Source organism: Cherax quadricarinatus, chromosome 16 (genome assembly GCF_038502225.1).
Source record: "Cherax quadricarinatus isolate ZL_2023a chromosome 16, ASM3850222v1, whole genome shotgun sequence".
NCBI lineage: Eukaryota > Metazoa > Arthropoda > Malacostraca > Decapoda > Parastacidae > Cherax > Cherax quadricarinatus.
This window is the reverse complement of record NC_091307.1, coordinates 15,690,480-15,717,144: the sequence shown is the minus strand read 5'-3', so window position 1 is coordinate 15,717,144 and position 26,665 is coordinate 15,690,480. Positions and strand designations below refer to the sequence as shown.

The following is a 26,665-nucleotide window of genomic DNA, read 5'->3' as shown; positions in this document are numbered from 1 at the left end:
TGTCAGCCTTTTACTGGAGGAGCCTTGATGCCCTTGAAGGGCTCTTGAGCTACCCTGTCTTACCTTGGACTGAATCTGTCTCCCATTTCCCTGGCGCTGTATGAAGCAAGCAAACATGAAAGTTTATTTAGGTATAATTGCGCTATTCTTTTGATAAATTACAATTACTTTCCATAGTACCGTGTGAATTACCTAAATAACCCAAAACATCAGGGTGACTATTCCCCGAAGGGTTTAGCGCTTTACCTATAAATGTAATAATAGTAATATGAATAATAATAATGTTCTTAACCATTGTTATAGTTTTTCAAGATAAATTTGCAGTGATAACGGAATGCAAATTTTATTTTTGTTTTGACCAAATTTGTGTTGGTGAGTCAGGTAAACAAGACTCCTGAGAGAGACATTAAGACTTGAGCTCTCTTCTGCAGGTAGGTGTTACTCTCACATTTATATTTCCCTTCATGAGAGGTGCCTTGATGCCGGTGTGAGACTTGATCCAAGGAATTAGACTTCCTTTCCTTAGGACTGAACCTGAATGCCTCCCATACTCCCAGGTGCTATGTATATATCATCAATGTGGGTTTAGCGCTTCCCCTGGATAAAAAAGTAGATAAATCACAGTTTTATACAGTATATTTTTAGATTTATCTGCAACAAGGTCAATGAACCTTCGCTGAGCAATCTGTGGTGGCAGTGATATATATGGCACTAGTACACGGCTGCCATCCAACACTGCTGAGATGCTGGCCGGGGAGACGCTCTTGATCCAGGAAAGTGAACCCATCATCCCCATCTTTAAATCGATCCTCATTGCCACCTATTTCCTCCACATTGTATGACTCCTACGGGTTTAGTGCTCTCACAAATGTAATGATTTTGGAATGTAGATGCAGATGTATGACCTTTCAGGTTTAACGCTTAAGTAAGTTAATTTATTCAGGTACATATACACAAATAGTTACATAAATTTTCATACATAGCAGCATATGTGAAGATTACAAAGGATAAAACCCCCAAAAATTGAAGTGACTTATTTCCATTGGGGTCCTTGAATTGACTGTAATAATAATAATAATTTAGGAATGCAGATGTTCTTAATACTAAATGTTAATAGTCAAGAAATTTAATGATGCATAAACATTACCCATCAAAAGAGATGCTTCAAAGAACTCTAAAGTTAAGGAAACTAAACTACCTTCCCTACCTTCCCCAGACATAATGAGGGCAAATTCCTAGGCCTATACCTTGACAACAACCTGAATTTCAGCACCCATATCCATCACATAACCAAAAAAGTATCCAAATCAGTTGGGATCCTCTCCAAGATACGATACTACGTGCCACAAAATGCCCTTCTCACACTATACCACTCACTTATTTATCCATACCTCACCTATGCTATTTGTGCTTGGGGATCAACTGCAGCAACACACCTAAAGCCAATAATAACCCAACAAAAAGCTGCTGTAAGAATAATCACTAAATCCCATCCCTGGCAACACCCCCCCCCCACTCTTCATAGATCTAAACTTACTCCCTGTTCAGTACATCCACACTTACTACTGTGCAATCTACATCTACAGGACCTTAAACTCCAATATCAACCTTGACCTAAAATGCTTTCTTGATAGTTGTGACAGAACCCACAGGCATAACACCAGACACAAACATCTCTACAGACATTCCCCATGTCCGACTAAACCATTACAAAAATTCAATGTATGTCAAAGGTCCTAAAATCTGGAACACCCTACCTGAGAACTCTAGAACTGCAGACACATTCATCACCTTCAAAACTACCATTAGAAAACATCTTATCTCTCTGATAAACCCCATCAACTAACTACACGAATACCACCTGGTGGTTCACACTTACACTCACTCACCCATTTGACCATAAACAGAAATATGAAATATTAATCTCAATCTTAAAATAATGAATCCTATGATACTCCAATACTGAAACTATGTACTGTGCCAAAACAAAAGCATTCACATTGCTAAACTCACAAACTAGTATTTAGTCACTTAGCCATAATACCAACTTACCTCATAATTTGTAATATTTTAAAATAATGAATTAAATTAAGTCTGCCCGAAATGCCTAGCCATGCTAGGCATTCTAGTGGTACACTCTGTAATCATTATTTAACTACATGTAAACCACACAACAACCAAATTCTGTAAACTCAACATTGTAATCTTTATAGAGAATAAACTTTGAATTTGAATTTGAATTTGAATTAGATCAAATTTGAATACTCATTTCTCAAGGGTTGAATGATTCCTACAGGTTTAGTGCTTCTCCATGAATAATGTAATGATGAGCAATAGCCTGAATATTTTTAAAATAATCATTATTATTATTTCACAATCATGCAACCACATTTAATCTTCAGATCACTGACAGACTCAGTGTTGGTATCTAACTGTAATTAAACCCAGGGTATTGCTTACTTTAACTGTTTATTTGTTCTGCATTGTGCGAAGATATAATGCCTGTAAACACTGTGATTTATATTTTGTATTTTAATCCTAATATCCTAATTAATTGCATATAGTCAATATCTTGGGATATCCTTATAGTAATTCCTTGAAAGGATTTATTTCCATGGGATCCTAATGTCATGTATCTGATCTACATATACAGTAAAAGCATATAATTTGAACATATATAATACACATAATTTCTTTTGTACAGTATTTTTGCATACTGTAAAATCAAAATATATATGATTGATGACTTAATCTAGGATATCTCTACATATATATAAAAACTAGTAAATACTTGTACAGGTACAGTGGACCCTCGACTAACGCTATTAATCCGTTCCTTAGAGCTCATCGTTAGTCAAAATTATCGTTAGTCAAGTTAATTTTCCCCATAAGAAATAATGGAAATCAAATTAATCCGTGTAGGACACCCCAAAGTATGAAAAAAAAATTGTTTTTACCACATGAAATATTAATTTTAATACACACAAACTGAAGAAGACATGCACAGTTACGCGACACTTACCTTTATTGAAGATCTGGTGATGATTGATGGGATGGGAGGAGGGGAGAGTGTTGATGGTCTTAATTAATGTTTAGAAGGGGAATCCCCTTCCATTAGGACTTGAGGTGGCAAGTCCTTTTCTGGGGTTACTTTCCTTCCCTTTAAATCTCTCAAACCAACCTTTGCTGGCCTTAAATTCACTCACATCACCACTAGTTGCTGGCATTTTTTTAATTAAATCGTCATGCAACTTCCTAGCCTTTTCACGTATGATCGCTTGAGAGATGCTATCTCCTGCTATCTGTTTTTCGTTTATCCACACCAATAACAGTCTCTCAACATCTTCTATCACTTGCAATCTCAGTTTCGAAAACATAGTTGCACCTTTGGCAAGAACAGCTTCCTTGATTGCCGTTTTCTTGGCAACAATAGTAGCGATGGTTGATTGGGGTTTTGTGTACAACCTGGCCAGCTCGGAGACACGCACTCCACTTTCATGCTTAGCAATGATCTCTTTCTTCATATCCATAGTAATTCTCACCCTTTTTGCTGTAGGATTGGCACTAGAAGCTTTCTTGGGGCCCATGGTGACTTATTTTGCAGGTACAATCACTAAAAAGGCTGTGATAATATAAAATGTTCAGATTGTATGCTTGGAAGCGACCGCGGTGGCTGGCTGGCTTGTAAACACTGGCCAGAAGTGGACGCGTCTCAGACGGAACGAATAGTATTGGTCGAGTTTTTTAGCGCTAGTCGAGGCAAAATTTTGCGTTAAAATGTATCGCTAGTCGGATTTATCGTTAATCGATGCCATCGTTGGTCGAGGGTCCACTGTATTTGTTATCAAAATTTATAATCTACCAGTAATTTTATTGGTAATGGTAATACAAGTCTAGAACATGTATTCATTATTCAATGAGCCTCTTGTGCAAATAATGGCAAGTACAGTTGTTTGGAAAAAGATCGTTAGTAAGGCCTCACTTAAATTATGTGGTTCACTGCTGGTCTTCTTACTACAGATAGCCCTCTACTTTCGCGGTTCCACTTTCGCGAGCTTCAAACATTTGCGAATGCCCAGCCATCTTACCCCTCACCTCAACCGGCAGCCCGCCAGTCTGCCACTCAGTCATTGTCCAGTTACTGTTCATGTCGGTCGTGTCCAGTTACCGTTCGCGTTCTACCGTACACGTGTGTTTGTGTGGTGATGCAAGTATGACCCCCAAGCAAGCAGCAATCGCTATTGATGAGCCAACCCCTAAGTGCTCAAAGAAAGTCATGAATCTGGAGGAGAAGGTGAAATTGCTAGACAAGTGTAAGGCAGGTTATTTAAGCAATTCTGCCATTGGAAAGTTATTTAGTGTAAATGAATGTACGGTGCGCTCTATCAAGAAAAATGAGGCGAAGATAAGGGCAGCACTAGCATCTTCTGCTCCTTCTTCAGCCAAGCAAGTGTCACAAGCAAGAAACAGTGTAATTGTTGGAGATTGTGCAGACAGAGAGTGAGGATGAAGGAGAGGAGGATGTTGCTGAGGCCAGTCAACCTCAACCCCTCACCCTTGAAAAACTAGGGCAAATGATGAGAATGACAGCACAGCTCAAACAATTTTTTGACGACATAGATCCATTGATTTTGAGGGCTTTGAAGGTGATGAGCGACATTGAGAGGAGCATAATTCCCTACCAAACTCTGTTTGTAGATATGAAGAGGAAACGGTTTCAGTTGCCCCTCACAATGTTCTACACGAGGAAGCCTGCCACTACCCCCTGCCCCTACCTCTTCTGCTTCACCTGAACCTCAGCCCATGGATTGTGACCAGATCTACCTGGAGTTCATTACCTTTGTAACTAGTTCAGCTATCATAACTTTGGGGTCCAGTCCCTGAACCCCATTATGTACCTCTGTAATCATTTTGACTACTGCCCACAGGATGGGTATGGGGTGCATAATAAAGATATTAAACTGAATCCATGGCAGACAGAATCTGACTCCGTTGATAACTCTGACTCTAGCGATGTCGGCAGTGACGCTGGCCATGAAGAGTTAGAGTCCACACACTAGACTCATCATGCCATGCAGTTACACTCCATATAATCACCTCCTTTCAAATGTCATCAGTAACTGAATGGCTAACTATCATCACCATCATCATCGTCATTGTCATCATCATCACTAGTTGTCAGAGTTCGTCTGCCTAACCTTACGAGTGGTGAGCATTTTTTGTTCATTATTTGTTATTAAACAATAACATGTACAGTATATACAATATTTTATGATGTTTTCATGTGTTTTATAATTGTTCATGGTTCAGTAGGTTAAGGAAGCAGTATTGTTTGGCTAAATAAATGCTATTATTATATTTCCCTGCAATATATTTGCGCATCAAAACATTCACGAACAATACAGTACAGTATTATTATATTTCCCTACATCATATTTGTGCACCAAACATTCGCGAATTTTCAAGATTCGTGACGTTCTTGATCCCCTAGCCCTCGTGAGTGTGGAGGTCCTCCTGTATTATTATAATAATAATCTACAGTACCAACAAGTGGATGAGTAAGACGCATGTGCAGCAGCTTGGTATCTTTATTGTTGTAATAAAGTTGGTAGAATTACCGACAATATGTGAAGCTAAAGGACACAAGTGCAACTATGTGACATTTTATTGTGGCAATGTTTCGCTCTCCAGGAGCTTTGTCAAGCCGTTACAAATAGTACATGGACATAGAGGGTATATATAGGCTTAGAGTGAGGTGCAATACTAGTGGTAGTAGTCACATAGTCTCTCCTGTTAATACTACACAAGCACATTACAGAGAATGAACATTGAAACAGGCCTTCTCTATCCAGCCTCCAATAGAAATATTTGTCTAACCAATTTTTATGTTTCCCAGGTACAGTGGACCCCCGGTTTGCAATATTAATCCGTTCCTGCGAGCTCATCGTAAACCAAAATTATCGAAAAGCGAATAAATTTTCCCCATAAGAAATAGTGGAAATCAAATTAATCCGTACAAGACGCCCAAAAGTATGAAAAAATTTTTTTTACCACATGAAATATTAAGTTTAATGCACACAAACTGAAGAAGACATGCACAGTTTGTAGTACTCTACTAACAATAGAATACATGACACTTACCTTTAATGAAGATCTGGTGATAATTGATGGGATGGGAGGAGGGGAGAGTGTCGAACTTATTGTTTAGAAGGGGAATCCCCTTCCATTAGGACTTGAGGTAGCAAGTCCTTTTCCTGAGTAGGTCCTGCTTGGCAGGACCTACATTACTCAGGAATGTAATTAAACACTTGTTCAGGTTTCAAGTCTTCACTGTCTATGTACTCTTGAATTCCTTCACATATTTTTCAGCTGCTTTTTGGTCCGAACTGGCAGCCTCACCATGCCTAATCACACTATGTATGCCACTACGATTCTTAAATCTCTGAAACCAACCTTTGCTGTCCTTAAATTCACTCACATCACCACTAGTTGCAGGCATTTTTCTAATTAAATCGTCATGCAACTTCCTAGCCTTTTCACATATGATCGCTTGAGAGATGCTATCTCCTGCTATCTGTTTTTCATTTATCCACACCAATAACAGTCTCTCAACATCTTCTAACACTTGTGGTCGCTGTTTCGTAATCACAGTTGCACCTTTTGCAATAACAGCTTTCTTGATTGCCATTTTCCTGGTCACTATAGTAGAGATGGTTGATTGGGGTTTTGTATACAACCTGGCCAGCTCCGACACACACACTCCACTTTCATACTTTGCAATTATCTCTTTCTTCATTTCAATAGTCATTAGCACCCTTTTCCTCGAAGGGTTGGCACTAGAAGCTTTCTTGGGGCCCGTGGTGACTTATTTTGCAGAAACAAGCACCAAAAACACTGTGATAATATGGAATGTACCGAATGTATCCTTAGATGCGAGCGCACTGGCTGGCTTGTAAACACTGGCACACACGGGGCAGTTCAGGCCACACATGGACATGTCTCGGACGAATCGCGTATACCGGGTTTTTTAACGGGAACCGAGGCAAAATTTTTGCGTTAAAATGTATCAAATACCAGATTTATTGGATACCGATGGCATCGTGAACCGGGGGTCCACTGTAATAGCTTTTGTATCCTTTACTCATGTGCAAGTTAATTGTTCTAACATATTGTATTACTACTACTACTACTACCACTAGTATTGCACCTCACTCTAAGCCTATATATACCCTCTATGTCCATGTACTGTTTGTAACGGCTTGACAAAGCTCCTGGAGAGCGAAATGTTGCCACATAAAATGCCACATTAGTTGCACTTGTGTCCTTTTACTTTACATCTTTATTGTTGAAATGAATTGCCTGCTCAACAGGCTTCTTTAGTCAAATCCAGAGGTGACTGAAGTACTGGAGATAACAAAAGCAGTGCAGAGGTAAAAATGAGATGATCAGTTCCTCAGCCTCGAAGAAGTATTTTTTGAAGTGGGCATTCCTTCATTCTTGACATATTTCTGCATATAAAATAAATTTCTGATTTGTATAATTAAGAGATCTTTTTTTTATATTTTTAAGTACAGTTTTCATATTTTTTAATAAAGTAAGTGTTCCAAATGTGTTTTTTACAGTATTTACTATTTTTTTATAATTCAGACACTTGAGCATGAATTATTCTGAATAAGAGAGAGATTACTATAATGCCATATAGGATGATTTTTTCTCTAATGATTTTGATACTGTGTGTCAGTGTGGTAAATTGTAAGTGTCACAAATTGTTGTATGAACTGGCACACATAATGTTTCAGGGTAATTGTTGCTGATGTTACGCCTCATTACTCTTGATGTGACCAACACCATCCTCAAGTGAGTATCTCAAAGCTTCTCACACTGACAGTGTACAGTACAGTATTCTCTTGATCCTGTTAAATGTTTTACAGTCGAGCACCACACATTCAGAATCTTTTGCTTCAGAAGATCGGAAAATTCATCTTCAAACTTGGAAAAGGATGTCATCTAGTTTGGAGGTGGTCTGATACTTTTACAGCTCAGCATGCAGTTTATGAATTTTAGTCAGTAATGTTTAAATAATGATACCAGAGCTCTGGACCCAAATGTAGCTTCAGGGTGTCTTTCCCTTAACCCTTTCAGGGTTTCGGCTGTACTAGTACGGCTTACGCCCCAGGGTTTTTGACGTACTAGTACGCCTAAATTCTAGCGCTCTCAAATCTAGTGAGAGAAAGCTGGTAAGTAAGTAAGTAAATTTATTCAGGTATACACAAATACAGTTACATAGAATTATCATACATAGCAGCATATGTGTAGAGAACCTAGGATAACCCAAAAAAGTCAGACAGAGTGACTTATTTCCATTGGGGTCCTTTTACCTTATTATTATAATATAAAGGTTATAATATTTTCTTATTATTCTACAATGAAGATAACATCTTATTATCATACTAAAAAGACTATCTACTACACGAGGGTCATTAAGACTATCTACAATACGAGGGTCATTATTAGGGATAAGGTAAAATTTACACGTATGTTAGCTAAAAAATAGAAAATCATTCCCCTCCCTTTCTGTAGCTTCATTCATCAGACACCTTTTGGCACTCTTCTTGAACTGGTTCATGCTATGACTGGCTTTGACATGTGCGGGTAGTCTGTTCCATTCCTTTATTGCTGTACAATAAAAGGTGTTTGACGCCTGGCCACTGACTGTGGGTACTACAAAGTTGTGCTCTCTCCCCCTAGTACTATGATTGCTTTGGTTCCCAACCTTGACAAAATTGACAGCAAGATATTCTGGACACTGTTCGTGAGCAATTTTATAAACATGATTTAGCTTCAGTTGTTTTACTCTGTCTTCAACATTCAGCATATCCAACTGCTGTAATTCATCCTGGCCTACATGTTCTCTTGGTCCCAGCCCCAGGATGAATCTTACGATTTTGTTCTGGGTGATTTGCAGTCTATCTTTCAGTTTTTTTGTCAAGGCAGAGTACCATGAAGAGCAAGCGTAATCCATATGGCATTGTATAAGGGCTAGACATAGGGTCCTGCGAGTCTCAGTAGGTAGACACTGTGCTTGTCTATACAGGAACTTCAGTCTGGCATTCGCTTTCTTTACTACACTGTTCCCTATCAATTCTCCTGACATGCATGGGTCAAAGGGGATTCCCAGATATTTTACTGATGAAACCAAAGTGATGGACTCCCCATTACACTGAACATTAAAATTATTTACCCTTCTCAGTTTATGTTTCATTCCAAAGAGAATGGCTTCAGTTTTCCCTAGGTGTAATGATAGTTTGTTGTCTACTAACCATTTGCTGCAGGACTCCAGTTCCAGTGTTAAAACATTAGCAATATCTTGTGGGTCTTTACCTGACACTAACAGAGCACTGTCATCTGCATACAGTAGGAGTTTGCACTTGACACTGATAGGCATATCATTGACATAACATAAGAATAATAAGGGACCCAGAATACTACCTTGGGGAACTCCACATGTTATCGGCAGGGGTTCTGATTCCGTTTTGTTGATTTTGACTATTTGTCTCCTGTTGCTAAGGTAGGACTTAAACCAGTCTACAGAACCTATACCGATAGCTTGAAGTTTCTTACATAATATATTGTGGTTGACAGTATCGAAGGCCTTTTGCAGGTCTAAGGTTACCATACCTATGAGGTTCCCTTTTGACATTTCAGTTCTCAGGTAATCCATCAGATTAATAAGGGAGGTATCGGTTGAGTAGGATCTTCTAAAGCCCGATTGATAGCTATGGAGAATGCTGTTGTCATTAAGGTACTTAACTACTTGAGAATACACTGCCCTCTCCAGAATTTTAGATATTATACTGAGTATACTAACAGGTCTATAGTTGCTTACATCAGACCTATTATTTTTCTTGAAGATAGGAGTAACTCTGGCCTCCTTGAACCCCTCCGGTACGGTATTAGTGGTGATTGATAGATTTATTATGTGAGCAATAGGGATTGACAGTTCAGAAGCACCATCTTTTAGGAACTTAGACGGGATGTTATCAGGGCCTGTGCTCTTAGTTGGGTTTAACCTGCTTAGTTCTTTTTGAATGAAGTCATGAGATACACTTACTAGTTGACAACTGTTTGGGGTTACCCCTTTATTGGTATAGTATGTTTGAAACTTATCAGAGTCTGTGTTAAAGGTATTTGATGCAGCTGGTAGTTTACTTACTAGTGTTGATGCAACAGATGTGTAGTAGGAATTAAAGCAATTTGCCACCTTAGATGTTTCGTGGCATACCTCATTATCGATAGTGAGTACTATGTTAGACCTATCTACTGGCTTATGGCTATACCCCAACTGTTTTAGTTGTTGCCAGAGCTTTCTGGGGTTATGCTTATACTCTTCAATTTTTGAGCAATAGTGCTTTGCCTTTGCTCCTTTTATAAGCCTCTGTACTCTGTTCCTCACCCTTTGGAATTCATTTAGTGCTGCAATATCCTGTCTGTTTGCTTTATATCTTTTTAGCAGCTGGTCTCTGAATTTCATATTATCTAATATCTCAGTAGTCATCCAGGGTTCAGTTCTTCGTGTAATCCTAACCTCTTTAACTGGTGCAATATTATTAAGAATGGTAGTGAACATTGTTTTGAATTTTTCCCAGGCATCGTTTACGTCCGTGCAACTTGTTATCTCTGTCCAGTCACAATTGTGTAGCCTATTTACCAGTGTTTCTTTACTGTAGTTTCTAGTTGACCTCATTTTTATTGTCCTGTGTAGGCCTATCCTATCCCTAGTGATTTTCCTGGTGCAGTAAATGATGAAATGATCACTAAGACCTGTGGTAATGACGCCTGACTGACTAATGTTCTCAGCGCGGTTACAAAGTATGTGGTCAATTAGGGTGGCTGAGAACTGTGTGATCCGGGTTGGTGTATTAATTAGTTGGGTGTAGCTATTTAATCCTAGAATTTGCTTATACCTTTTGCATAGCCCGTTATTTTGCTGCTGAAAACAGATATTGAAGTCGCCCAGTATTATTGTCTCGCAATTGTTTTCAACTCCGGACAAGACTCTGGAAAAGTCTTCTAAGAACTGGTCCTGGGTAGGAGGGCGGTAACTAGTTCCTACTAAGATGGGTTTGGTCTTGGGAAGCAGCACTTCAAACCATAGAATCTCCAGTTTATTGTTATTTAAATCAGGTCTTGGGTTGTAAGCTAAGTCATTTCTAATGTAGGCACATACTCCACCACCCTTTCTGTTCTTATCTAAGCGTTTTATATTGTAACCTTCTATTTTGACCTCGTCGTCAGTCACCGTATCATCCAACCAAGATTCAGAGATGGTTATAACTGCCGCCCTAATTTTGTTAGCTAGAATCCTAATCTCTGCCAATTTAGGAAGAAGTGATCTTGCATTGACATGAATAAAGTGAAGGCCTGTTTTCATAAAACAATCATAATCATCAATATATGGCAATGGGTCATTTGTATTAAAATTAGGTAAATCAATGTCATCACTGCTAAAGGGTAACTGTGCCAAAGTGCATTTGTTACACACAAAATGAATTCTGGCACCGTTGCTATAATTGTACATACATCCATCATGCACCCACCCCTTACACATTTTACATAAGGTGCCTTTTCTGTTTTTCATGCGTACTTTAGTACAGTGTATGCACCTGTTTGGTAGTGTTTGAGATAATAATGGCTGTATTGTCTCACATTGACCTATGTATGCATTACATATGGAGTTAAGGTTATCATCCCTAGCTACTAGACCGTCATTATCACCGTCATTTATCTGTCTGTTTTGCCTCTGCACAATAGTTTGAGGTCCTGGATTAATTTGGATATCACCACTTAAGAGCGCTACAATAAGAGCTGTGTGCCACTGTTTTTGTTTGGGTATGCGGTGTTGCCATACCTTGCGGCGATAGTGATATTTACTTTTCTGGTAGGATGGCAACTGTTGGGCTTTTACTGTCCAGGGCGCTGTTACTCCATTCACCTTTTCCAACCCCCATGACTGATTTCTTTCTTCATGGAATTGAAGAAGAAATATAAATATAATTATGGCAGCCTGTACCCCCCTAATGCCTGCCATTTTCACTCTTCGCTCTTTTACTCATATACAATAATATTTATTTCTCTTTTCCAGTCCCTAGTACACTTAGTATCTGCTTTAGCAATCACACTGAATTACTAGTAAAATTTCCTCTTCAAAACCCTCTTCACTGCTCACTTTTCCCTTAACTTCACAAAACCCTTACAGTTAACCTCTTCAAAACCCTCTTCACTGCTCACTTTTCCCTTAACTTCACAAAACCCTTACAGTTAACCCCTTATTACACACTCCCCTACCCACCTCACTTCACAGTCTGGCTTCACCAATTAACTTCTAACTCCTTTCCATTCTGGTAGACCAGAAAGGTTTAATCAATGGTTTTATCCTTCCAAATCCCCCTCAATTCCATTTATCGGGGGTTGTGTCGTGTTGTTGTCTCCTGACCTGGTCTGCTGACTCGGCCATTTTTAAAACACTGAGGGGAGTAACGCCACCTGACTTTCCTTGAGTTTATAGATATATTTGGCTTTTTCTGCTATGATTCTCTCACTGTACACTGGTCAGCTGAATATAGGTCAGCTACTAAAACATTAACCTTGACTATTTAACTATTCACTTCTTTCCCACGACTGGCACTGAGGGATAACCGTCCTATACCTTGGAGTTTTGTACTGTTGATTTGACGAGGTCTCCTGTGTTTCCCTCTCATTAGCACTGGTACAGGTGATATGATAGTGGTACAGATATGATGCTACTGTCAACAGATGAACGTCAGCAAAGATGAGAATTTCACTTCTCTAGTTGTACGTCTGGCAGTAGCTGCTGTTTGGATGCCGGTCAGCCATGTTTAAAGGCTCAAATCTTTCCCTCGTTTGGCACTGAAGAAAAAAGTCCTACAGACCTGTCATTTCCTTGGAGATTTAGTTGATCAGGTTTTCTGCCATGTTGTCTTCCCGTTAAACACTGGTGCAGTTGATATGGAGGGATTACACAGTTGATATGATAGGGATTACACAGTGTCTGTGTGGTAGATCTTCATATGAAAGAATGGGTATTTGTGGTCAGTGTGGACAGTATAAAAAAAATCCTGCAGCACACAGTGCATAATGAGAAAAAAAAAAATGACTGTTTTTGGATTAAAACAGCGACTTTGCACTGTATTTTCGTATGGTATTTATTATTGTATTCTAGTTTTCCTGGTCTCATTTTATAGAATGGAAGACATATTACAGAAATTGAGATGATTTTGACTGGTTTTACAATGAAAAGTACAGTGGACCCCCGCATAACGATTACCTCCGAATGCGACCAATTATGTAAGTGTATTTATGTAAGTGCGTTTGTACGTGTATGTTTGGGGGTCTGAAATGGACTAATCTACTTCACAATATTTCTTATGGGAACAAATTCGGTCAGTACTGGCACCTGAACATACTTCTGGAGTGAAAAAATATCGTTAACCGGGGGTCCACTGTACCTTGAAATTGAGCTCAAAGTAGCAGAAATGTTCAATTTTTACCAAAGTTCAAAAGTAAACAAATCATGCCAAGCATCCAATACACGTCAACTGGTGAGTCTAATATTCTTTCACAAGTGCGCTGATATTATTTATACCATTTTTACACTAATGCAGTAGTTTGCATAAATCTTCTATTTTTTGTAAGAATAAAAATTCAAAGTGGAAAGCCAAAGAAATATAAGAGGGGCCTGGGGATGTGACTAACGAACAGAGAACTTGTTATTTTAGTACCAGGAATGGCTTTATTGTTTATTCTGGACCCTATTAAGAAATTGGCATCTTTTGAGATTTGTGTGAAATTGGCAAAATTGCTAAATTCTGACCACTTTATTGGATAGTTGAAATCGGTAAATGGATGGTTTCTTGTATTCATTCGATAGAAAAAATGGAGTTCTAGCGAAATAGTTACGATGTTTGTCGACTAGTACACTGGAATTGGCCGAAAATAGGGCTCAAAGTGGGGAAAATCGCCGATGCGTAAACATCGTCGAGACCGCTAACTTTGCAAGAGCATAATTCCATAAGTTTTCCATCAAATTTCATACTTTTGGTGTCATTATGATTGGGAAATGATTCTCTATCTTTTCGTAAGAAAAAAATAATTTTTTTTTTTTAAATTTGGGGACCCTGAGAACAAGTCTCAGAGAGGGCCTGGGAACCTTGAAAGGGTTAAGCCTCTAACAGCAAACTGTTGCCCCAGTGAGCCACGTTGTTTGAGATAATGCCAAGGGGGTCTGCTTTTTTTTTTTTTTTTTTTTTTTTGGTGAAGTACAGTTGTGACAATATTCATAAGCATTATGCATATGCTGGTGAGTGGAAAAATGCATAATTACCAGTAAGAGTGTGATAAGATGAGTGTAAATTAGGTGTACTGTACTTACTATGGTTGAGTACCAATGAATCTCTGTTTTCACTAAATTTAAGTGTTTAAAGATGGTGTTTTCCCTCATCAGGTTACCAAACACTTGATTTACATGATAGTTCTAAGTAATATACAAGCAGGTCCCACTTTCCAGCATTTTGCTAATGCAGCAGCTTTCAATTATACCCAATCTTTATTTATTCAGACTTCGTACAATAAATTCATTCACCACTCTTTATAAGCTAAGGACAAAAATATTTTAAGGTAAGTAATGAGTGTGTACTGTATAAGCCTTTTTTAGGCCTAGCTCTATTGTTCACTTAACCCTGTGAGGGTTGGCAGGTTCTCTCAGAGACTCGCTCTCAGAGTCAGCCAAATTTCAAAAAAAAAAAATTATTTTTTCTTATGAAAAAATAGTTTTTTTTTTTTTTTAAATATTATAGGCGTGAAGTTGATGAAAAAGGGGGACAATGTGGCAACATCGCCGACTGCCGTCTCCCAGTATTCTTTTATTTACTTTCTTATGTACTAATTTCTATTATTTTTTAATTTTTCTTTTTCCAAGTAACTTTTATGGCCTGTGAGACCAATATGATCAGTATTTTGTAAGTTTTTTCTTTTTCAATACTACACAATAAGGGTGTAAACACTGTTGTCATTATTTTGTTTATAAAAAATATTTACACAAACAAACGATATGAAATGTTGTTTATTACTATTTTTCTATATTTTATATACACATATACAGTCACAGGGAATGTTTCTAGAAGTTCTGCAGCCTGTGGAAGTCTTTGAAACATGGTGTCATGCACAGTGGTGTTTTACACTCCTCACACACAAAATGAGTGTCTCTGCTTTGTTATGGGCGCTTGTATGTGCACAGACGTAACACCTCTTCTGAGCCTTTTTCTTGAAAGCAGTAGCAGGCAGTTTTACCAGGAAGTGATCACCATGCTTCAGACGAGAAGGTAGTTGATAATTTGGTGGGCGGTCTATTGCAGGTGTTCTTCCTTTGTACTTGAATACTATTTGTCTGATGACAGACAAACAGAATTCGCCGTATTGTGGTTTGTTTCTGGTCCTCATCTTATACATATTATAAGCATTGAGCATGGAAATGTCCAGAAGATGGAAAAAGAGTTTTATGTACCACTTATAACTCTTGCGAACACAATCAGCAAACCCAATCTGCATGTCACATTTGTCCACTGAATGCATTTTGAGGGTGTAATCAATCACAGCTGCAGGTTTTAGAATAGGCTCATTGCTCTCTCTATGCTGCCTGCCAGTGTCTGCCATTTCATTAGGGTGAACTGATGACAACAGTGTGACATCTCGTTTGTCATGCCACCGAAATGCCATGATGTCATTGGCAGCAAACGCCTGCACCTCACCTCTACGAGTGCCAGCGTCAAACCTGGGCATATGTTTCCGATTTACACTCACTGTGCCACACACATCTGTCATGTTCACTCGCAAAAAATCACTGAGTGAGGAGCTTGTGTACCAGTTATCAGTATATAATGTATGCCCCTTACCAAGGTATGGTTCTATCATTGTTCTAACCACATCACCAGAGATGCCCAATAACTTCCTGGTATTTTGCAATGTATAACTTCCAGTGTACACCACTGTAACAATCACAAAGCACAAACAACTTTATACCAAAGCGTTTCCTCTTGCTTTGTATGTACTGCTTGAAAGAGAGTCTTCCTTTGAACAGAATCAAAGACTCGTCAATTACAAGCTTCCTGAAGGGATAAAAATACATATTGAATTTCTCTTTCAGATACACAAACACATGCCTAATCTTATACATAACCTGTCATTTCTGTCAGCCCTGGTTTTTGTCTGAGAAGCGAAGCATACGTAACATTAGCACAAATCGATTCACTGGCATTATATCACTGAAACCTGGGGTTGCAATCAGGCGGTCTGTTGACCAGTATGATTTCACTTTGTGCTTATACACATGTGGCATAAGCATTATTGTGGCACAGTTGCCTCCTTCCACTGGTGTAGACGTGATTTTGGTGAAAGTATTGTGTTTGCCATGGTGTACTCGTAGTATGTGTTGCTTTCCATGACAATACTTTCCATCAGGGGTTCGTCAAAGAATAACTCGAAACATTCCAGTTCAGTGGCATTGTTCCCAAGTGTACAAGATGGCCGTATTCCACTTTGGCTGTCATCAAGCTGGTGGGCATTTGGAACAAAATTGAAAAAAAGATTCTCTTTTTAATTTTAGTAATGTATGCAGGAGAAGGGGTTACTAGCCTCTTGCCCCCAACATTTTAGTCACCTCTTATGACATGCATGACTTAAGAAGGAAGACTTCTGTTCCACTTCCCCGTGGAGAAAATCGGAAATAAAGAAGAACAAGAACTAGTAAAAAATAGAAGAAAGCCCAGAAGGGTGTGTGTATATATGCTTGTACATGCATGTGTAGTGTGACCTAAGTGTAAGCAAAAGTAGGAAGATGTATCTGAAATCTTGCATGTTTACAAGACAGAAAAAAAACACCAGCAATCTTACCATCATGTAAAATAATTACAGGCTTTTGTTTTACACTCACTTCGCAGGATGGTAATACCTCCCTGGGTGGCTGCTGTCTACCAACCTACTACCTAGGCAGTATTTTCTTATACTGTATTTATTAAGCAATCACATGTACATAATTTGAAACACACAGCAGAGAAATGGCAAGTATCTTGTACATACAGTAGTGAGAATTAGGATTTAGCATGTTCAGCATAACTACAAAATGTCTGTCATGAGGATAAAATACATGATGCTGAGAAGACAATGGTATGGTGAATAGAAAGTAAAATTTAAATGAAAAAATAAAACTCTTTACTCAGAAAATTATTGCATGCATATAGTCTTAACTAATCAGTGAATAAAGGAACATTATACTGCAATGGAATTTGGTAATGACATTGTGAATGCTCTTGTTTACACTGATTTTGTACATGATTTAATTCTTGTCCTATGTTTAGCTAACTGTTGCTAATATTTAATGAAATAGTTTATTATAATATGTTCTGCATGATATTTTAGACTGTTTTTGCAAGATATGTACTTATTTAATGTCATGATAGACTAGAATTCAAAATGTTGTATTCAAAATGTAGAATATCAGTTAGTTACAGGGAATGTATGCTATTTTCCAATTTTTATTTAAGTGGAAAATAACGTACACTGATAAAGGAATGTACAGTATACCTTGCATATTATTTCTTATTTTAGCAGTAATTCATGCCACTGGTGTGTTGAAACAACTCAATTTTTGAGTTATCTTTAGTTATCTTACTGAATCCACATATTGACTTTCTATCCTAATTTGTTTATACTATCACATAACTAGCTTTTTGTTATTGTACAAGCACTGCTATTTGCATTGAGTTCATGTGTGTTTTAATTGTACAGTATCTGTATACTTATTAGCCTCTTTAACCCTTAACCGTTAACCTGTCCAAACGCAGATCAAGGTTTTTTTTTTTACATTTGAAAGTATGTAAAAAAAGTAGATTTTTTTTTACATTTGAAAGCATGTAAAAAAAAAGATGTACAGTTTTTTTTTTTTTTTTTTTTTTACATTTGAAAGCATGTAAAAAAAGTAGATCTACTTTTGGAGTGCTACGGATGTGAACGTAGATTATTATTATTATAATAAAAAAGAAGCTCTAAACCACAAGGGCTATACAGCACATGAACGTAGATCTATGTTTGGACAGTTTAAGGGTTAAACTGTCCAAACATAGATCTGCATTCACATGCGTAGCACTTCAAAAGTAGATCAACTTTTTTTTTTTACATTCTTTCAGATATAAAAAGAAAACGTAGATCAACTTTTTTTTAAACACTTTCAAATGTAAAAAAAAAAAAATAAGTTTTTTTTTTACATATTTTCAAATGTAAAAGACGTAGATCTACGTTTGGACAGTTTAAGGGTTAATTTTCAATATCATTCATTTTGGGTACATCACTAGTGGCTGCTGAGTTGAATATTACAGTAAAGCAGTTTTATAGGTGCTGTTCAATCAGATTTTTTTTTAAATTAGTTGAAAATAAATATTATTTTTTTTTTTTTTTATTATCACACCGGCCGATTCCCACCAAGGCAGGGTGGCCCGAAAAAGAAAAACTTTCACCATCATTCACTCCATCACTGTCTTGCCAGAAGGGTGCTTTACACTACAGTTTTTAAACTGCAACATTAACACCCCTCCTTCAGAGTGCAGGCACTGTACTTCCCATCTCCAGGACTCAAGTCCGGCCTGCCGGTTTCCCTGAATCCCTTCATAAATGTTACTTTGCTCACACTCCAACAGCACGTCAAGTATTAAAAACCATTTGTCTCCATTCACTCCTATCAAACACGCTCACGCATGCCTGCTGGAAGTCCAAGCCCCTCGCACACAAAACCTCCTTTACCCCCTCCCTCCAACCCTTCCTAGGCCGACCCCTACCCCGCCTTCCTACCACTACAGACTGATACACTCTTGAAGTCATTCTGTTTCGCTCCATTCTCTCTACATGTCCGAACCACCTCAACAACCCTTCCTCAGCCCTCTGGACAACAGTTTTGGTAATCCCGCACCTCCTCCTAACTTCCAAACTACGAATTCTCTGCATTATATTCACACCACACATTGCCCTCAGACATGACATCTCCACTGCCTCCAGCCTTCTCCTCGCTGCAACATTCATCACCCACGCTTCACACCCATATAAGAGCGTTGGTAAAACTATACTCTCATACATTCCCCTCTTTGCCTCCAAGGACAAAGTTCTTTGTCTCCACAGACTCCTAAGTGCACCACTCACTCTTTTTCCCTCATCAATTCTATGATTCACCTCATCTTTCATAGACCCATCCGCTGACACGTCCACTCCCAAATATCTGAATACGTTCACCTCCTCCATACTCTCTCCCTCCAATCTGATATTCAATCTTTCATCACCTAATCTTTTTGTTATCCTCATAACCTTACTCTTTCCTGTATTCACCTTTAATTTTCTTCTTTTGCACACCCTACCAAATTCATCCACCAATCTCTGCAACTTCTGTTCAGAATCTCCCAAGAGCACAGTGTCATCAGCAAAGAGCAGCTGTGACAACTCCCACTTTGTGTGTGATTCTTTATCTTTTAACTCCACGCCTCTTGCCAAGACCCTCGCATTTACTTCTCTTACAACCCCATCTATAAATATATTAAACAACCACGGTGACATCACACATCCTTGTCTAAGGCCTACTTTTACTGGGAAAAAATTTCCTTCTTTCCTACATACTCTAACTTGAGCCTCACTATTATATATATATATATATATATATATATATATATATATATATATATATATATATATATATATATATATATATATATATATATATATATAGATATATATATATAGATAAATAAAGCAAGGAGGTTTCAGAGTGGGTAGGGGATGTGTAGATCAAGTGTTTACATTGAAGCATATATGTAAACAGTATTTAGATAAAGGTAGGGAAGTTTTTATTGCATTTATGGATTTAGAAAAGGCATATGATAGAGTGGATAGAGGAGCAATGTGGCAGATGTTGCAAGTATATGGAATAGGTGGTAAGTTATTAAATGCTGTAAAGAGTTTTTATGAGGATAGTGAGGCTCAGGTTAGGGTGTGTAGAAGAGAGGGAGACTACTTCCCGGTAAAAGTAGGTCTTAGACAGGGATGTGTAATGTCACCATGGTTGTTTAATATATTTATGGATGGGGTTGTAAAGGAAGTAAATGCTAGGGTGTTCGGGAGAGGGGTGGGATTAAATTTTGGGGAATCAAATTCAAAATGGGAATTGACACAGTTACTTTTTGCTGATGATACTGTGCTTGTGAGAGATTCTAAAGAAAAATTGCAAAGGTTAGTGGATGAGTTTGGGAATGTGTGTAAAGGTAGAAAGTTGAAAGTGAACATAGAAAAGAGTAAGGTGATGAGGGTGTCAAATGATTTAGATAAAGAAAAATTGGATATCAAATTGGGGAGGAGGAGCATGGAAGAAGTGAATGTTTTCAGATACTTGGGAGTTGACGTGTCGGCGGATGGATTTATGAAGGATGAGGTTAATCATAGAATTGATGAGGGAAAAAAGGTGAGTGGTGCGTTGAGGTACATGTGGAGTCAAACAACGTTATCTATGGAGGCAAAGAAGGGAATGTATGAAAGTATAGTAGTACCAACACACTTATATGGGTGTGAAGCTTGGGTGGTAAATGCAGCAGCGAGGAGACAGTTGGAGGCAGTGGAGATGTCCTGTTTAAGGGCAATGTGTGGTGTAAATATTATGCAGAAAATTCGGAGTGTGGAAATTAGGAAAAGGTGTGGAGTTAATAAAAGTATTAGAGGGCAGAAGAGGGGTTGTTGAGGTGGTTTGGTCATTTAGAGAGAATGGATCAAAGTAGAATGACATGGAAAGCATATAAATCTATAGGGGAAGGAAGGCGGAGTAGGGGTCGTCCTCGAAAGGGTTGGAGAGAGGGGGTAAAGGAGGTTTTGTGGGCAAGGGGCTTGGACTTCCAGCAAGCGTGCGTGAGCGTGTTAGATAGGAGTGAATGGAGACGAATGGTACTTGGGACCTGACGATCTGTTGGAGTGTGAGCAGGGTAATATTTAGTGAAGGGATTCAGGGAAACCGGTTATTTTCATATAGTCGGACTTGAGTCCTGGAAATGGGAAGTACAGTGCCTGCACTTTAAAGGAGGGGTTTGGGATATTGGCAGTTTGGAGGGATATGTTGTGTATCTTTATATGTGTATGCTTCTAAACTGTTGTATTCTGAGCACCTCTGCAAAAACAGTGATAATGTGCGAGTGTGGTGAAAATGTTGAATGATGATGAAAGTATTTTCTTTTTCGGGATTTTCTTTCTTTTTTGGGTCACCCTGCCTCGGTGCGAGACGGCCGACTTGTTGAAAAAAAAAAAAAATTGAAAATAACAGTATAATGTACCCTATTTAAATATTCTACTTATTTTTTTGATAAAAATATACATACTATAATATGCATTTCTTATCTCTTAAAATATTTTTCTTATTCATTTCAGGTTTCGAAAGCCTCCTGAGGATCAGTATGCTGCCATTGGTCAACTATATGGTTTGAAACCAGATCCTCAGAAACTAAAACATGCATTTGGGTATGTTTTATGGATAAGTAATTATTTATTTAGGGGAGAATTGTGTTACATTTAGGTAGTCCTATAACATGAACTTCTTTTGGCTTTGCCCTATTAATTTTGTATTTAGTTTTTCCCACCAATGATTAGCACCAGAATTTAAACACACACTCTTTGTCATAATACAGTTCTCTAGAAGCTTGGTCACCTTTCTGTAATGGTGTGGGGTATATTTGACCAGTGCTCAGGGAAAAGAGAGACATCTTTTAAAAAAGTGGTTGTCAAACCCTGCCCGAGAACTTACCCAAGAACTTCTCACCTGTCCATTTTGCATGAGGGTCTAAAACTAATTTTAACCAGGGCCATACTTCCACTGTTGTACCTCCTCCCTTCATATCTTCTCATCCATGAGACCCAGTCACCTTCTTCTGCCTGTTATACACAATTTCTTCCTGCATTGCATTGTCTTCAAAATACACAATACATGTACTCTTACCAAGATGAAGGGTCTTAAAGATATATTATTTCTGGAATTGGAATTGGTTGGCACATTTTCACCCAGAATGGCTCTCCTTCACTGAAGTATACAAAGCTTACTTTATCATATGGTCATTCTCTTGGGCATTTGATGTTACTGATGCTGCTACATACCTGACCAGTTTGTAAGGTATGTAGCAGCAATTGAAGACCCATGAATTCTCCCTCTTCATTCTTCATTGTAGTGTCCATATACCTCAGTATGTTTATACAGATGTTTTGGAAGTACTTATCCTCTATCTTGTATGACCTGAACCCACTCCAAGTTTCACTAGCGTATACAATTCACCCTTATCTCTTTTCATCTCTGTCTACCTGAATATAAATTCCTTTCCTAAAAGAGTGTATCAGCAATCCTCAACTCTTCCACAGGAATGTGTTCATTTGCTTTATAATAGTGCATGCACTGTTATAGACACTGAACTTTCCCACACCAACACATACCATTGTGATGAATGGTTTGAAAAACCGACAAGTTGAAGATTGAGACACTTATGCAGCATATGGGAATCTTTATTCAGGAAATGTTTCGCCACACAGTGGCTTCATCAGTCCAATACAAAGAGGAAGGCGTAAGGAGAGGAGGAGTATGAGGTAATCAGTCCCTCAGCCTGGAGTCGATGTGTTCAGTCCATCAATCTTGTAGAATCTTGTAGATTGATGGACTGAAAACATCGACTCCAGGCTGAGGGACTGATTACCTCATACTCCTCCTCTCCTTACGCCTTCCTCTTTGTATTGGACTGATGAAGCCACTGTGTGGCGAAACGTTTCCTGAATAAAGATTCCCATATGCTGCATAAGTGTCTCAATCTTCAATACATACCATTTTGAGACATGCTTTTTTGTTGTCTGGTTGAGGAACTGCTCAGTACTGAGCCATTCTTCAACCAGACAACAAATGAGTTAAGCAGTTCCTCAACCAGACAGCAGAGCATATCTCAAAATAGTATGTGTTGGTGTGAGAAAGTTCATAGGAGTGGATCCCAATTTATATTGAATGATAATGTGTATATGGACTTCAGTAAGGCTTTCGATAGAGTTCCACATCATAGGCTATTGAGGAAACTTAAGGCACACAGAATAGGAGGAGAAGTTTTTTCCTGGGTAAAGGCATGATTGACAAATAGGCAGCAGAGAGTTTGCATAAATGGAGAGAAATAAGAATGGGGGCACATCACAAGCGGTGTTCCACAGTGGTCAGTGTTGGGCACCTTGTTGTTCACAATTTACATAACATAAATGAGGGAATAAATTGCGACATAAGGAAATTTGCTGATGACACCAAAATAGGCCGTCCAATTTATTCTAATGAGGACATTAGAGCACTCCAGGATGATTTAAATAGACTGATGCAGTGGTCGGAGAAGTGGCAGATGCAGTTTATTATACACAAATGCAAAGTTTTAAATGTTGGACAGGAAAATAACCATGACACATATAAACTAAATAATGTTGATCTTAATATTACTGATTGCAAAAAAGATTTAGGAGTTCTGGTTAGCAGTAATCTGAAACCAAGATCACACTGCATAAGTGTTTGCAATAATGACACAAAGATAGGTAGGATAATTGATTCAAACGTAGATGTTATGGAACTTCAGGAGGATTTAAACAAACTCTATTCTTGGTCAGAAAAGTGGCAGATGCAGTTCAATGTAGATAAATGCAAGGTTCTGAAGCTTGGGAGTGCCCATAACCCTAGTACTTATAAGTTAAATGATGTAGAACTTAGCCATACAGATTGCGAAAAGGACTTGGGGGTTATGGTGAGCAGCAACCTTAAACCAAGACAGCAATGCCTAAGCGTACGTAATAAGGCAAATAGATTACTGGGATTTATATCAAGAAGTGTAAGCAACAGAAGTCCAGAGGTCATACTGCAGCTTTATACATCATTAGTAAGGCCTCACCTAGATTATGCAGCTCAGTTCTGGTCTCCGTATTACAAAATGGACATAAATTCATTAGAAAACATTCAGCGTAGGATGACTAAATTAATACATAGCATTAGAAATCTTCCTTATGAAGAAAGATTGAAGACTCTTAAGTTACATTCACTTGTTAGACGAAGAATGAGGGGAGACCTGATCGAAGTGTATAAGTGGAAGATAGGTATTGATAAAGGGGATATTAATAGGGTCTTGAGGATGTCTCTCCAAGAGAGAACCCGCAGTAATGGATTTAAATTAGATAAGTTTAGATTTAGAAAGGACATAGGAAAGTATTGGTTTGGAAATAGGGTAGTTGATGAGTGGAACAGTCTACATAGTTGGGTTATTGAGGCTGGGACTTTGGGTAGTTTCAAATCTAGGTTGGATAAGTACATGAGTGGGAGGGGTTGGATTTGAGTGGGACTTTCACATCAGAGCTTATTTCTTGGGTGGCATTGAAAATTGGGTTGGGCAAATGTTTTGTTAGTGGGATGAATTGTAAAGGACCTGCCTAGTATGGGCCAGCAGGCCTGCTGCAGTGTTCCTCCTTTCTTATGTTCTTATGTTCTTATAAAGCTAACAGAATCCTTGGCTTCATATTAACCCTTTGAGGGTCGACAGGCCCTCTCCAAGACTCGTTTTCAGGGTCGGCCAAATTTAAAAAAAAAAAATCCTTATGAAAAGATAGAGAATCTTTTCCCGTTTATAATGACACCAAAAGTATGAAATTTGATGGAAAACTTACGAAATTATGCCCCTGCGAAGTTAGTGGTCTCGGCAATGTTTACGCATCGGCGATTTTGCCCACTTTGAGCCCCATTTTCGGCCAATTCCACTGTACTATTCGACAAAAAACATGAATATTTTGCTAGAACTCCATTTTTTCTATTGAATGAATGCAAGAAACCACCCATTTACCAATTTCAACTATCCAGTACAGTTGTCAGAATTTAGCAATTTTGCCAATTTCACACAAATTTCAAAAGATGCCAATTTCCAAATAGGGTCCAGAATAAACAAGAAAGACATTCCTGGCACTAAAATGACATTTCCTCTGTTCATTAGTCACATCTCAAGGCCCCTCTTACATTCTTTTGCTTTCCACTTTGAATTTTTATTCTCACAAAAAATAGAAGATTTACTGTTATGCAGACTACTGCATTAGTGTAAAAAATGGTATAAATAACATTGGCGCACTTGCGAAAGAATATTACACTCACCAGTTGATGTGTATTGGACGCATAGCACAATTTGTTTACTTTTGAACTTTGGTAAAAATCGAACATTTCTGCTACTTTGAGCTCAATTTCAAGGTACTTTTCTTTGTAAAACCAGTCAAAATCATCTCTATTTCTGTAATATGTCTTCCATTCTATAAAATGAGACCAGGAAAACTAGAATACAACAATAAATACCATACGAAAATACAGTGTAAAGTCGCTGTTTTAATCCAAAAACACGGTCAAAGTTTTTTTTTCTTATTATGCACTGTGCTGCAGGATTTATTTTTATATCACGCACACTGACCACATAGACCCATTCTTTCATATGTAGGCCTACCAGCTTTCTCTCATTAGATTTGAGGGCGCTGGAATTTAGGCGTACTAGTACGTCAAAAACCCTGGTGCGTAAGCCGTACTAGTACGGCCGAAACCCTGATAGGGTTAATGAGTAGAATTTTTATAGATTCATCAGAGTGCAGACTAGTGCACATCATCATGTGTTGGGAAATAATTTGACATCCAGTCTCTTAATTCGGCAGAGGCCTGCATAAATAAAATTCTTGCATAAAGTTGGAGTGTATAATGATTTTACTTGCAGGGTAATTCATATGTACTCTATAGTATTAAAGGAATACATTATTTAATTAAAAGATATATATGATCCTTAATAAGAGCATATTTGTGCATGAGAATTCTCTCTTATTTCAGATTATGCTACAAGAAACTTGAAGAGGAAACACCTAATTTTGGAGCTGAAAGTATTGGCTGGCAAAATTGGTGGCTTTCAATTGTAACTGAAACATTTAGGAGAGCTGAGTGTCATGCTGAGGAAAGCACACTAAATGCTGTTGGCAACCACCTCATCAAGCATTTCTCAAGTTCTCATGCATATGAGCTTCTTGATGGGTCTATACCTCTATTAGAAAAGATTAACAACAAAGCAATAAAAATTGGAACTATATCCAATTTTGATGAACGCCTGGATGGCATCCTTCTTCAGTTAGGTGTTAGGCATTATTTTGACTTTGTTATTAATTCATATAGTGCCAAAGCTGCTAAGCCAGATCCTAAAATCTTCCAGCAAGCTTTGACTCATGCAGGCAATGTCAGTCCAACTGAAGCTCTTCACATAGGAGATGACCTGTATCGAGACTATCTAGGAGCAAGGGCTTGTGGGTGGCAAAGTTATTTGGTGTCTAGTGATTATCAGCAACTATGTGAGGAATTTGGTGTCACACCAGATGAAGCCTCTATGTTTACTTGTTTAAGAGAATTGTTACCTGTAATAGAACTTTCTACCAAACCTCTAAACACTTGTAAAGAAATATAGTATATTTCTTAATTTTCTTGCGGTTATTTTATTATATAAAAGTAAATATTTTGCTT

General features: G+C 38.1%; 1 protein-coding gene across 4 annotated transcripts; it reads left to right on the top strand.

Moving 5' to 3' along the window:
• The first annotated feature begins 21 nt into the window (after positions 1–21).
• Reg-2 (Rhythmically expressed gene 2) lies at positions 22–26,611 on the top strand. Of its 4 annotated transcripts, none has more exons than XM_053777014.2 (4): positions 22–131; positions 7,800–7,857; positions 21,517–21,606; positions 25,988–26,611. In XM_053777014.2, the coding sequence occupies exons 2-4, from the start codon at positions 7,814–7,816 to the stop codon at positions 26,607–26,609; spliced, it is 756 nt and encodes a 251-aa protein (XP_053632989.1). In that variant the 5' UTR covers positions 22–131; positions 7,800–7,813; the 3' UTR covers positions 26,610–26,611. The 4 variants fall into 4 exon arrangements, with proteins under 4 accessions (XP_053632989.1, XP_053632988.1, XP_069941526.1 ...); XM_053777013.2 differs by lacking the exon at positions 22–131 and adding an exon at positions 315–431; XM_070085425.1 differs by lacking the exon at positions 22–131 and adding an exon at positions 538–836.
• Positions 26,612–26,665: the final 54 nt, after the last annotated feature.